This window comes from Chiloscyllium plagiosum, chromosome 26, assembly GCF_004010195.1.
Source record: "Chiloscyllium plagiosum isolate BGI_BamShark_2017 chromosome 26, ASM401019v2, whole genome shotgun sequence".
In the NCBI taxonomy this organism is placed as follows: domain Eukaryota; kingdom Metazoa; phylum Chordata; class Chondrichthyes; order Orectolobiformes; family Hemiscylliidae; genus Chiloscyllium; species Chiloscyllium plagiosum.
Window position 1 is genome coordinate 32440321 of NC_057735.1, and position 13831 is coordinate 32454151.

The following is a 13831-nucleotide window of genomic DNA, read 5'->3' on the forward strand; positions in this document are numbered from 1 at the left end:
TCCCAACCCTTGAACTCAGCACCACCTTCCTAACCTGCAATCTTCTTCCTGACCTCTCCGCCCCCACCCCCACTCCGGCTATCACCCTCACCTTATCACCCTCACCTATCGCATTTCCAACACCCCTCCCCCAAGTCCCTCCTCCCTACCTTTTATCTTAGCCTGCTTGGCACACTTTCCTCATTCCTGAAGAAGGGCTCATGCCCAAAACGTCGATTCTCCTGCTCCTTGAATGCTGCCTGACCTGCTGTGAATCTTCCTGTTAGCACAACTTTTAAAAATCACTCAGCACACCAAGTTATTTTTGAAGTAGTATTATATCAGTGAATGAGGAATCATTTGTATTCTGCTATATACCACAACAACGATCAACTAACTTACTTTTCATGATGTGATTGAGAAGGAAGTATTGATCAGCAAATTCAAAAGACCTTTATGGGATTTCTAAAATCTAACTCCCAGATCCATTTGTGCTTGGGACCTCAGCGAAATTGTATGCTGACAGGATTATGTCGTAAAAATAAAACAAGTGCTCTTGCTGTAAAGCCTGGGTAATGCCCAGTTTCTTGAACAAAACTGTTACATAAACTTGAAAATGTTATCAACTATGAGGAGGAAGGTAATAAATATCAAGAATGCACAGGATTATAGAAAGGGTGGACAAATGACAAACTAAATTTAATATAAAGATGTACGAAGTTGCTTTGGAAAGACAATATCAATTAAAGGATACAATTCTAAAGGAAGTCACCATGCAGAGAGAGAGCACATTTGTGTACATTGAAACTAAAGGGAATGATGAAAAAGCATTTAATAAGACATATGGCATTCTGGAAGATATAAACATAGAATCCGTACACAGAAACCTCACAGTGGGGAAACAGGGCCTTCAGCCCAACGAGTCCACACCGACCCTCCAAACAGTAACCCACCCAGAACAATTCCCTTACCCTACTACTCTACATTTATCCCTGACTAATGCACCTAACCTACACATCCCTGAAAACTATGAGCAATTTAGCATGGCCAATTCACCTAACCTGTACATCTTTGAATTGTGGGAGGAAACCGGAGCACCCGGAGGAAACCCATGCAGACACATGGAGAATGTGCAAACTCCACACAGACAGTTGCCCAAGACTGGAATTGAACCCGGGTCCCTAGCGCTGTGAGGCAGCAGTGCTAACCACTGAGCCATCATGCTGCCCTAACAGCAGTATTTTTTAATTTGCCAAAAATATACTTTCTTCATCATAGAATAAAATAGAGGAACATAAGCTAGGGAATTGTGGTAAACCTGTACAACACATTTGTTCAGCTATCAATGAAGTATCATATCCAATTCTGGGCAGCACACTTCAGGAAGAATGTGAAGCCATTATGGGGAGTGTCAAAAAGATATGTGGGAATGGTTCCAGGAATATGGAACTTGTTACATGGATAGGTTGACGACACTGCAGGTGATGGTTAGATTCTCACTTAATTCTCTTTAGAGAAAAGAAGATTAGAGTATTCAAAAATCATATCAGGTCTGGGCAGAGTAGGGACCAGACAGGAAGACAATCTTTCCATCAGCAGAAGGATCCAAAAACAGAAGGTGCCTGTTTAAGGAGACTCGCAGAAGAAGAAATACAAAATGGTCTACCTGCAAACATGGTGGAAGCATTTTCAATAAATGCCAGAAAAAGAGAATTGGGTGATAACATGAAGAGAAAAAAAATGTATAAGGCTACAGGGGAAAGGCATGCACATATGATTAATTTGAATCACTGTTGCTACAACCATTCTATGGTTCCATAGCAACCATTGGAATCTATTGCCTTACCTGTGTACCTGCTTTGCTGACACTTTCTCGTTTAGGGGGCTCTTGTCCTGTTTGTTCACATCCTCTTCTTTCACCCATTTTAGGCTCAGTGGATTTTGCCTGAGGTCTGAAATAATCATTTGCAATCGATGTGCTGCTGTTTTCTTGCTGATAGCATTTGTCATTCTCGAAACTCAGCTGTGTTTTCAACCTTGGACTTTTCACTTCTTTTGGCTTTCCTAAGCTGTGTGAATGCAAATGGAGAAAGATATTTAATGCAAATGTGAATTGTAACATAGCACGTATCCAACAGCAAGCAATAAAATTGCAGGTCTTTCACAACCCTTGAATATTACCAACCACAAATAATGATAATAAGCTTCATCAGTTCTCACAATGTCAAAAGTCACACAACACTAGGTTATTGTCCAACGGGCTTATTTGAAAATACTAGTTTTCTGAGCGCTGCTCACAATGACCACAAGGTGGAGTACTACATTGCCAAGTTAAAGAGAAAGCTATTCATTATGAACATAACTATTCCCTTCCCCCCCCAAAAAAACTGGGTAGTTTGTAATCCCAATACACTGGTAAAGATGGCATGCAGTAAAAAGAGTTTAACCTGTTCAGGGCATCGTATGGATAATAAATAAATAGGCAGTGGAATCCTCCAAATAAATATTTTGAGGATTTTGATTTTTAGCACTTATTTCAAGAGGTTGGAGTACAAGAGCACATAGCTACTGCTGAGGCTGTATAAGGCTCTGGCCAAACTGCATTTGGAATATTGTGAACATGTTAGGGCCCCTGTATCTAAGGAAGGATGTGTTGGCCTTGGAAGGGGTCCAGACAGGGTTCAAAGGAATGATCCTGAAAATGACGGGCTTGTTGTGTGAGGAGCAGTTGAGGACTTTGGGTCTGTACTCAATGGAATTTATAAGAATTAGGAGGATTCTCATTGAAAATTACAGAATACTAACAAACCTGGACAGAGGGGACATGGAGACAATGTTTCCACTAGTAGGAAGACTAGGACCTGAGGGTCCAACTTTAAAGTGAAGGGACGATGCTTTAGAACTGAGATGGGGAAGAATTTCTTCAGCCAGAGAGTGGTTATTTAATGAAGCACACTGCCACAGAAGCTTGTGGAGGCCTTGAGTGTATTAAAGACAGACACAGATTCTGATTAGTAAAGGGGAAGGTCAAGGATTCGGAATAGAAGGCAAGAGAATCAGATTGAGAAACATGCCAGCCATGATCAAAGGGCAGATCAGGCTTGCCGGGCTGAATAGCCTAATTCTGCCATGGTTTTATGTAAGCTCCAAGATCGGCTTGCCTATAAAAAGTTAGTGTTCAAATCCAAATATTCTCATCCTCAAGAGATCAAATTATGGCCTAATTGTCTGGCCTGATCAGATAATAATATCTTTTGGCCCAATTATGTCAATTGTTGAAGGCAAATTTACACCTTACCATCTGCAATTACTTTATGCGCATAATCTGTAGCAAAATCAAAATTAATTAGAATGAGTAATCTTTCATTAATTAGAAATGATAAATTTCCTGAATGTGAGGATTTTGATCCTTACCTGGTGGCAGATACGTGAGACAAATTAGAAATTTTAACAATAATACAATGCACAATATGAAATAACATACATTTTTGGGACCTCCTACCTTATAAAAGCCCGTGTGGTATGTACTGGACTGAGAGGCGATTGAAGAGGTGATTGACTGCAGGCGTTCTCTTTACCAGAATGATTCTGTGTCCTGGCTACACTGCTGTTGGCCTCCTTTTCCTGCTTAAAAAGTAAAAAAAAAATCCATGTAAAGAAATTTCAATTACCATTTCCAATTTGTGATGCATCTTTGTAACAAATTAGAAAATATGTCACAGGGATTTTTTTTGTACATTAGTACGTTAGGAAAAGTTCTGTTGAGTACATTATTACCAAGGAGTTGAACTTCAAGAATTCTTCTTCCAGACTCCAAAGAAAATTCCCAGAGGACCTTCATATGGAATGGTTTGACAGCAGGCTGTACAGGCCTGGACAAACTGGCTCCCAACTTCACTATACTTGGGAAATTACACTCAGCCTTGAGTTGCAGAACCTTTTGAAGGGTCAGGCTTGTTACACCGACAGTCATCATTGTCTCTGTCCTACAAGCGATGCCTAGCAGACATGAACACAATATGCATTCTGCTGAAACAACAGTCACAGCACAAATTTGTCTTCTTAGGCAGACTACTGGGCTTTGGGGGTGGAACATTTGCTTGCAGTTCAAATTGGTTCTGAAAAGGCTGATAAATCTAATGCAAGGTCTGTAGATTATACCCCATGTATGGTTGGTGGTGCAATAAGGGTTAGGTAGATGGGCTGTTGGGCTCATCTGTTACACCTTGCCTTCATCTCCAAGTACAGTACTGCAATTTTCTTGGAAGTTGGGTGTGAGGCATAGAAAAGATATCTGCCATCCAGTAGTGTTGGCTTGGAGTGCTGTTGTACAGACACAAACATATCATTTTGACAACATCACCGCACGATACAGGTGAGACATTTAATTTGGTGGATCATGAAATGGGGTGGCACGATGGCTCAGTGATTAGCATTGCTGCTAGGGTCCAGGTTTGAATTCAGCCTTCAAGGACTGTGTGGGTTTCCTCCAGGTGCTCCGCTTTCCTCTCACAGTCTAAAGATCTGCAGGTTAAGTGGATTGGCAATGCTAAAGTGCCCTGTTGTCTCCAGAGATGTGCAGGTTTGGTGGGTTAGCCTTAGGAAATGTGGGGTTACTGGGGCGGGGGGCAGGTCTGCGTAGGATGGCTCTTCGAAGGGTCCATGCACACTTGATGGGTTGAATGGCCTTTCTGCACTGTAGCGATTCTGTGATTCTTGTAATTTACAGATAGTCATTGAGCAAGGCAATCAGCAGGAAAATATGAAAACTCTCTAGCCATTATGATTTCTATTTCAACTTAATCTGTAATAATATGGATCACTACCTCTGTTCACATGGATTCATATTAACTTTAATCAAACATTAACTCCAAAACCAAAATTCCATCCAGATAATCCCTGTTTTTGTCCTTTGAAGTGATTTATAAATTATTTTATTGTGGACCATCTAGTTTCACTGGTTTCCAAGTATAGCAATCAATGGATAATTAAACTAAATTTATGTGGGAATATGACTTCTGATGAACAGGAGCCTTCAGTTGAGCACTAAACCACAAAAATGTCCTGCTATTTGCATCCACACTCAACATTATTATTTGCTTACTGGCTTTGTGGGAAATTGTCATAACTGGGTATTGGTGTTCCTGGATCACCTATGGTGATCGAGCTTTTTAAAATTCCAACATGCGTGTTTTTAAAACAGAACTGATAAAACCAAAATAAACTGCAAATAAAAATTGTGGCTATCTGGAAAGTTACACCCGCGGGTCCCACAGCTGGAAATGCAATAAACATTTAGCTGTAATCCCAAATATCTCAGTGTGACCACAATAGTTTACGAAAACACAATGGTCTTGGGAAGAGACAGTTTAGTATTTTCCACTTTTCAGAATGGACAGATAAAAGTGGGTTTCAACCATAGTCCACGTATGTTAGTAATCTGAAACCCTAATATGTGATCTAGTGTGCTCATTTTCCGCTTGGGAACTCTAAAGCCTTCTGGATTCAACATAGACTTCAACAATTTTAGGGCTTGAAGTATCTTCCCCCATTTCCTTATCCCAATCCCTACATACCAGGCTTTGTTGCCACATGGTCTGCTATTACACACAATCCATTATTAGCCACTAGCGTGCCCCTTAGCATCTATTCATCTTCCCAGGCTGATTGTGACCCACTCCTTTGTCTAAAAAACTGTTTCTCTCCCTCTCTGAACTCTATTTCCAGCTAACATTTACTCCTTACCCCTCACTCCAGCCTATTTTCAGCATAGAGAAACTACTTCTTTTTAGCTACCATCAATTCTGAAGGAGGGTTACTGTACCCGAAAGATTAACTCTGATTTCTCTCCACAACTGCTGAGCTTTTCCAGCAATTTCTGTTTTTGTGTGTATGTTGATATTGTGAAGATTCTGGATTAGAGTGATGCTGGAAAAGCACAGCAGTTCAGGCAGCATCCGAGGAGCAGGGAAATCGACGTTTCGGGAAAAAGCCCTTTGGGGGGTAGGTATAGGACAGATGTTAGGGGTAGGTTCTTTACTCAGCGAGTCGTGAGTTCATGGAATGCCCTGCCAGTAGCAGTGGTGGACTCTCCCTCATTATGGGCATTTAAGCAGGCATTGGATAGGCATATGGAGGATAGTGGGCTAGTGTAGGTTAGGTGGGCTTGGATCGGCGCAACATCGAGGGCCGAAGGGCCTGTACTGCGCTATATTCTTCTATGTTCTATGTTCTATCAGGAAAGATGCAGAGTGCCTGAGGGTGGAGAGATAAATCTTTTTACCTAGTTTTTACCCTGATATTGTGAAGATCACTGTGCAGCCATTTAACAACCATCCACTGCAGGTAAAGAAAGGGAAATGTTTTCTCTCTCATTCTGAGTGCTGTCAGACAGGCACAATCAAAAGAAGCTTGAACAAAAAAAAGTAATTAACTGGCAAAGCCATATATCTCAAAACTGACTACAAATGTCAATGCTATTGGTAACACATCCACTTTTCATGAATTACTCAGAAATTGCACCATATATTTATTCATTTTTATCTGTTTTTGAAAGTCACCTCATTTCTAATTCATCTGCATGATATTGCATTATTTTTTCTCACATTTAATAACTAATAAAGTTACAGTTTGCTCAAGCTAAACTGACTCCTTTTAAAACAAATTCATTTGATCTGGGAGAAAGGTATACATAGTATAGGACCCTTTGTAAACTGACCATGTCACCTCCAAGCAAGAAGACAGGTTAGTCATAGAAGAATGGAGTCAGAGCAATCAGTCACAGAATCCCTACAATGAGCTAGGAGGCCATTTGGCCCAATGAGTCCATACTGACCCTCTGAAGAGTTTCCATCCAGGTCCACCCCACTACTCAATCCCTGTAACCCTGCATTTGCCATGGCTAAGCCTCCTAGCTTACATATCCCTGGATACTATAGGCAATTAAGCATGACTAATCCACTTAATGTATACATCTTTGGACTGTGGAAGGAAACCCATGCAGACATGGGGAGAATGTGCAAACTCTACACAGACTATCATCAAAGGCTGGATTTGAATCCATATCCCTGATGCTGTGAGACAGCAATGCCAACCACTGTGCCACCATGCCACCCCCAAAGGTGAATAAAGAAGGATAGCCAGTTAGTCCCTCCTCACCCAGGGGCTTGACAATTTGGAGTATCCCATCTGGAAGTGTAATAGCTTGGTAGCCTCACCAGGGTCTGGTTGTAATACGAAAAAATACAGAAAGTCATAATATATTTCTATTTGAATTTCAACCCTTTATAGATAAACCAAGTGCAAGTTTGTGATTTTTCACAATGTTGGAAATCATCATTCCACTATGAATATTATTAACAAAAGAAAGCTTCAAATGCTGGATTCTGAAGTGAAAATAGGAGGCTCTAGAAATCAGATGAACATTCATAAAAAGGACAAAATAGTAGCACTATGGATAAAGAATAGGTAAATAATACCAATTAGACAATTATTTTCAGAAGCTAACACAGATATGATGGGTCAAAGGGCCTCTTTCTATACTCAATATTGCTATGAAATACACAACATATCAATCGTTAGCAAAAGAGAAAAAAAATATAACATTTTGGGTGCGTACCCTTCATTTAAAACACTCATTATGATTCTGACCACAGTAGCAAATATGTAATGTACCATGATAAAGCAAAAGAGACCTTTTGTGATAATTGCCATTTGGCAGAAAACTTAAAAACAAAATTTCAGGAGCCAAAAGTCCAACAGCTTGATAGCTGACAGAAAGGATTTAACTGAAAACATAATGAGGGTGTGGCACAGAACATATGCTGATACTGCAGACAGTTCTGTCTAGTTTCATTTTTGCTCTCCCAAACAATTACTTGTTTTTTCAATGGAGGTGGTCTCTGCATTGGTGTGAACATTATTTTATCACAGGATTATCTTTATTATGGGACCAGATCGCAAATATGTTCCCACCATTCCACAAACCACAAGACAACAAGTCAGGGAGAGCATGTACCTCAGCTACAAAATAAACTGAATCCGCAAGAAAGTTAAAGTAAAATTCAATTAAAAGAAATGTTGGCCCTAGCATTTACAGGCAGGTGTGAGGATGGGAGGGCAAAGTGAAAACAGGCAATGGATCTGACAAGATGGAGGTCCTGATACTGTTACTGACAGAACTACATCGTCAATCGGTCCCTATCCGAACTGCCCAGAAGTTAAGTTGACTGGCTGTGTGGCCAGGAGCTTTAAGTGAAGCTAAGCTGTGGTAGGAAGCCATGGTCAGAGATGCTGGGAGCTATTGCTAGTTGGGAATAAAAGCAAGTGAACTCCTGGCAGGTTGTGATGGGAGAATAGAGGGGCAGTGGACAGCGGAGAGAAGGGCAGAGTGCTCTTGCTCCTCACAAAAACAGTGGAGTCATTAGCTGCCATCTCTCTTTATCACCTGCTTTCCTGACTAAGAAAACCTTTGTATCTGTGATGAATTTGAAATCATCTCCCATTTCCACTGCAGAAGCTCAATTTAAACTGATGCTAATTAAGTTTCCCACGACGCCACTATGGGACAGTCAGACACTCTAATATCCTCAGCCAGGTGGGTGCAACATGTTAGGGATATGTTCATTATAGATAAATCTTTAATGCTCACTATACCCAACCTCATCCATTCCTTGGGTGGGAGTGGCAGGGATACTGGAGTGAGCACGGTTAATGCTAATGTTGTCAGGTATTGTTATTTCTGTATAACATTATAGTTTTGGACTTCACACACATTTCTCTTTTTTGCTCTCTATTTAAGATGCTCAGCATGGGTTTACAGGGTCTGGCTGGCACTGGCAAATGAATAAAATAGGCATTCCTCATGTTATCATCTGTTGTCCAATTTATTTGCTCAAGGACCACTAAACCTTCTCTCCATCCCTTACAACATGGTGACAAGCAGTTATTTATTTCTGCCAGTTATTATCAGAAAACACAAAAACAACATTCACTTTCTTTATCTTACAGAATTACTCAGTAAAAATTGAACACTACCCTAAAAGCATCCTAATTCAACCTTCCTTTAGTGACCTTAAGGACACCAAACCTGTGAATACAACATATCTGTGACTGCAAAGATGTTTTTAAATTATCTGGAATCTATGTATTTTCTGTTTGCCAATTCAGATTTTTAAAAAATTGATGGATAATAATCTTGACATTTTTATTAACAGTTAAAGCATTGAAAGCACATTTAAAGACAAGTTAAGGGTGTCAGAAAACCTTGTCACTTAATTTAACCAGTGCTGTATGAAGCTTTATTGTCTTTACAAACTACACTCTCATCAAAACAAAAGGGCCTTGAAGTTGGGGGGGGGGGGGGGGGTAAAGAGGTGTCACAGTGGTTAGCACTGCTGCCTCACAGCACCAGGGACCGAGTTCAATTCCCACCTCAGGCAACTGTCTGTGTGGAATTTGCACATTCTCCTGGTGTCTGCGAGGGTTTCCTCCAGGTGCTCTGGTTTCCTCCCACAGTCCAAAGATGTGCAGGTTAGGTGAATTGGCCATGCTAAATTGCCCATAGTATTAGGTGCATTAGTCAGGGGTGAATGTAGGGGAATAGGTCTGGTTGGGGTACTCTTTGGAGGGTCAGTGTGGACTTGTTGGCCCGAAAGTCCTGTTTCCACACTGTAGGGAATCTAATCTAAAAAAAAAATCAAACAAAATATAGGAAGTGTTAAAGAACCAAAATTAAACATGCTGATGCCTAGATTTTGAAATGGGTGAGACACCAACTTTTTCTGTTGAGAAAGTTGCATGCCTCAAAATAGACACTAGTTTAGATATCAGAGACAGGACAATGTGATTGCAACTCAAACATGTAAGGCAATGGAAGAACCTCAATCATCACAAAAGGGGTTGGAAAGATTGAACATAGTATTATGTTACAAGACGGGAGTCATACAGAGGAATCAGAAAGAAATATGGTAATAGTAGGAGATTAAATAGGGAGGAGGTTGGAAAATGCCATCCGCAGTCACAACTGGGAGCCCTAAAGATCTAGTGCCGGAGTGAAATGCTTTTCCCCTGGCTAAAGAGGAACCTGAAGGAGGAGCAGAAGTGTGATTCAGTTGTCCTTGCAGGAAAAGTACGGTAACAACGGTCACATCTGAGAAAATAGCACAAGTTTAAAATTAAGGGTGTTATATTTGAATGCAAAAAGCATTCATAATCAGCTTGAAGAATTAATGGCACAAATAGGGATACATAAGTTTGATTTAATGGACATTACTGAGGTATGCTAACAAGAATTGCCTCACACAAGCTATTATTAACCAGGTGAGCTATGTTCCCTCAGCTCAGTCCAAAATTAACGAGCCTGAATTACCATGAAGACAAACAATGCACAGAAGATACATACTCTGTATTATATTCAGGCAACTGTTTGGTGAATATGTGTTTAATGTGATTGGTATCAGCTGCAAATAGTCATTACTGACAAGGATTCTGCTTCTGTCATTTTCTGCTCCTCTAGATTTATTATTTTCATTCTTTCATTGTCTTCCAAACACCCCCATTTATTTGGCATCGTCATCCCTTTTAAAAGCAGCATCACAGGGCCTGGTTTTGTGTTTCAAATCATTAATAAAATATATTCTGACATATTGACTGTTTGGTCTGTTACAATTGTAAGCCTTACAAGATTATGTTTTAGAACTGTAAAGATTTGTTTGTAAGAGTTATAGATAAGGACCCAACATTCACACTTAGGGCTAATGTGCTGGGGTCAAGAGTGTGGTGCTGGAAAAGCACAGCAGGTCAGGCAACCTCTGAGGAACAGGAAAATCGATGTTTCGGGCAAAAGCCTAGATGAAGGGCTTTTCCTGAAACGTCAATTTTTCTGCTCCTCAGGTGCTGCCTGACCTGCTGTGCTTTTCCAGCACCACACTCTTGACTCTAATATCCAGCATCTGCAGTACTCACTTTCACCTGATATGTGCTGAAGTCTGCTTGACAATAAGCCTGGGTGGTTTAATTGATGCAGATCAGAAAAGACAAAATCTAGAGGGAGGAGCAAGCTATTCACACGTGGGGACAGTAATAGTATTTTGTCAATATATAATGGGTAGACTGTGTATCTCCCCAAGTTCTAGAATGGTGGCAGTGATAGCAAGCTATCAGTAAAGGAAACCTATCCCATTGTTTTTAAATGAAAGGTAACTTGATCAAAGATAATGAATAAGTACCTCAAGTTAGGTACAAAGCAAATGAATTTCCTATTATCATGGAGAAAAACATGTGGGACTGTTTTTGCAGCAAATTTGATCAAAGGGGTCAGAGTTATTGAGTTTGAGTTGGAGGTATGAATATTGCAATGCATAAGGAAGGTGGAAAGTAAGCTGGACATCTTGATCCAGGAGGCAGTTGCATGCCTCAAAATAGACACTAGTTTAGATATCAGAGACAGGACAATGTGATTGCAACTCAAACATGTAAGGCAATGGAAGAACCTCAAATCATCACAAAAGGGGTTGGAAAGATTGAACATAGTATTATGTCACAAGACGGGAGTCATACAGAGGAATCAGAAAGAAATATGGTAATAGTAGGAGATTAAATAGGGAGGAGGTTGGAAAATGCCATCCGCAGTCACAACTGGGAGCCTTAAAGATCTAGTGCCAGTGAAAGGCTTTTCCCCTGGCTAAAGAGGAACCTGAAGGAGGAGCAGAAGTGTGATTCAGTTGTCCTTGCAGGAAAAGTACGGTAACAACGGTCACATCTGAGAAAATAGCACAAGTTTAAAATTAAGGGTGTTATATTTGAATGCAAAAAGCATTCATAATCAGCTTGAAGAATTAATGGCACAAATAGGAATACATAAGTTTGATTTAATGGACATTATTGAGGTATGCTAACAAGTTCAACATAGTTGAGAACTGCTGGGTGCTTGACCTGTACAAAGATAGGCAAGGTAGAAAAGAAGGTGGATTGCTCCTAATAATAATCTATGATATATAGACAGTCAGGGGAAAGAACTTTATCTGGCAAATCATGATGCAAAACCAGGTAAGAAATAGCAAAAGGAAACATTGAAGTAATGGTTACAATTATGAGAATCAGAAGACAATCATCTTTTGGGAATTTAGCTCTTAGGGTAAATGAAGAGCAGTATCATGTGACCTATTCTTCATATACACTAGGCTTGTCAGGAAGTCTAGGTGATTTAGTTATGACAGATCAAAGGAAGACTTGGATTGTTTTACATAGAAGTAGTGTATGTACACTTAGAGACTGCCATTCTTATCTCCGAGTTTGCAATGTGTATACTCTGAGCCTTTCAAAATCCTAAAATTATGTTGAAGGTTCCAGGTTATAAACAGCTATGCTATAAGCTTTCCATTAACTTTTACAGTTTAAAAGGAATTGAGGTGAAGGATAGGTACTCAGCATTTCTACCCAGATTTTGATTCGCATTGATTAGATTAGATTCCCTACAGTATGGAAACATGGCAACTAGCCCAACAAGTCCACACTGACCCTCTGAAGAGCAACCCATCCAGATCCATTCCCCTGACTAATGCCCTAACACTATGGGCTATTTAGCATGGCCAATTCACCTGACCTGCACATCTTTGGATTGTGGGAGGAAACCCACGCAGAGAACATGTGAACTTCACACAGACAGTCACCCGAGACGGGAATCAAACCCGCTATGAGGCAGCAGTGCTAACCACTGAGCCACTGTGCTGCCCCTCATTGCCATGAGGAAAGTGGAAGCTATTTTTGATATCAGGTTACCGGCTTCCCTATGAATGAATGAATGAACATCACAGACAGCTAGCAGGTTCTCCGTGGTTAGCAAGTATAAGAGGCTGCTTGGATTTGCAAACTAGCACAATGGACAATGGAGGGATATGGTTTCTTATCAAAGAGATTCATCCTGGCACAACAAGGAAAGAAGACCCATCAGAGCAGGCATTCCTGCTGATTGTAGATTTAAGAAATTCTTCAACAACTGAGGAAAGCACCCAGAAATGATCACTTAAAGTTACTATTTGGTGAAAGTGAAATTTGGATGATGGGATCAACTGTGGACTATTTGCTATAGCACTGTGCTTCTTAAATTTTGCTAAAATGGGATATTAATTTAATGCTTTTAACACTCATCAGAACTAAAATACAAAACAACTAGCTTAGAAAGAAAACAATTTATACAGCATGAGAAGGTGCAGTTTGGTTGGATTATGGTTAGACTATGGTTGCAGGAACTGTTAACTGTCATTGTGAACTATTTAAATTCGAACCAGGCAAGTTGATTCTGATTGGTCAGGAGATTATCATTGGAACGCAGCAATAATTCATAGAATCCCTACAGTGTTGAAACAGGCCATTTGGCCCAACAAGTCCACACCAACCCTCTGAAGAGTATCCCACCCAGCCCAATTCCCCTACCCTATTACTTTACATTTCCCCTGACGAAATCACTTAACACACGTAACCCTGAACATTATGGGCAATTTAGCATGGCCAATTCACCTAACCTGCACGTCTTTGGATTGTGGGAGGAAACCGGAGCACCTGGAGAAAATCCACGTAGACACGGGAAGAATGTGCAAACTCCACACAGACAGTGACCCAAGGCTGGAATAGAACCCGCATCTCTGATGCTGTGTGGCAGCAGTGCTAACCACTGAGTACACCTCCTCCCATCCTGCCCCCTGTAAAAACGCCATCCCATTCTCCCAATTCCTTCGACTCCGCCGCATCTGCTCCCAGGAGGACCAGTTCCAAAAACGCACATCCCAGATGGCCTCCTTCTTCAAGGACAGCAATTTCCCCCCCGACGTCGTCGACGATGCCCTCCACCGCA

The 13831-nt window shown here is 40.7% G+C and overlaps 1 protein-coding gene across 6 annotated transcripts in view; it reads right to left on the minus strand.

Annotated features, from left to right (window-relative positions):
• LOC122563232 (ladinin-1-like) overlaps nucleotides 1-13831 on the minus strand; it is a 98309-nt gene that overhangs the window by 45920 nt on the left and 38558 nt on the right. For 5 of the 6 annotated variants that reach the window (XM_043716836.1, XM_043716833.1, XM_043716835.1 and 2 more), the window contains 2 exons: nucleotides 3482-3606; nucleotides 1826-2048 (listed from right to left, as the gene is read on the minus strand). In XM_043716836.1, coding sequence (XP_043572771.1) covers nucleotides 1826-2048; nucleotides 3482-3606 — 348 coding nt within the window. The remainder of the gene's footprint in view (nucleotides 1-1825; nucleotides 2049-3481; nucleotides 3607-13831) is intronic. The other variant, XM_043716832.1, reaches the window with a different exon arrangement.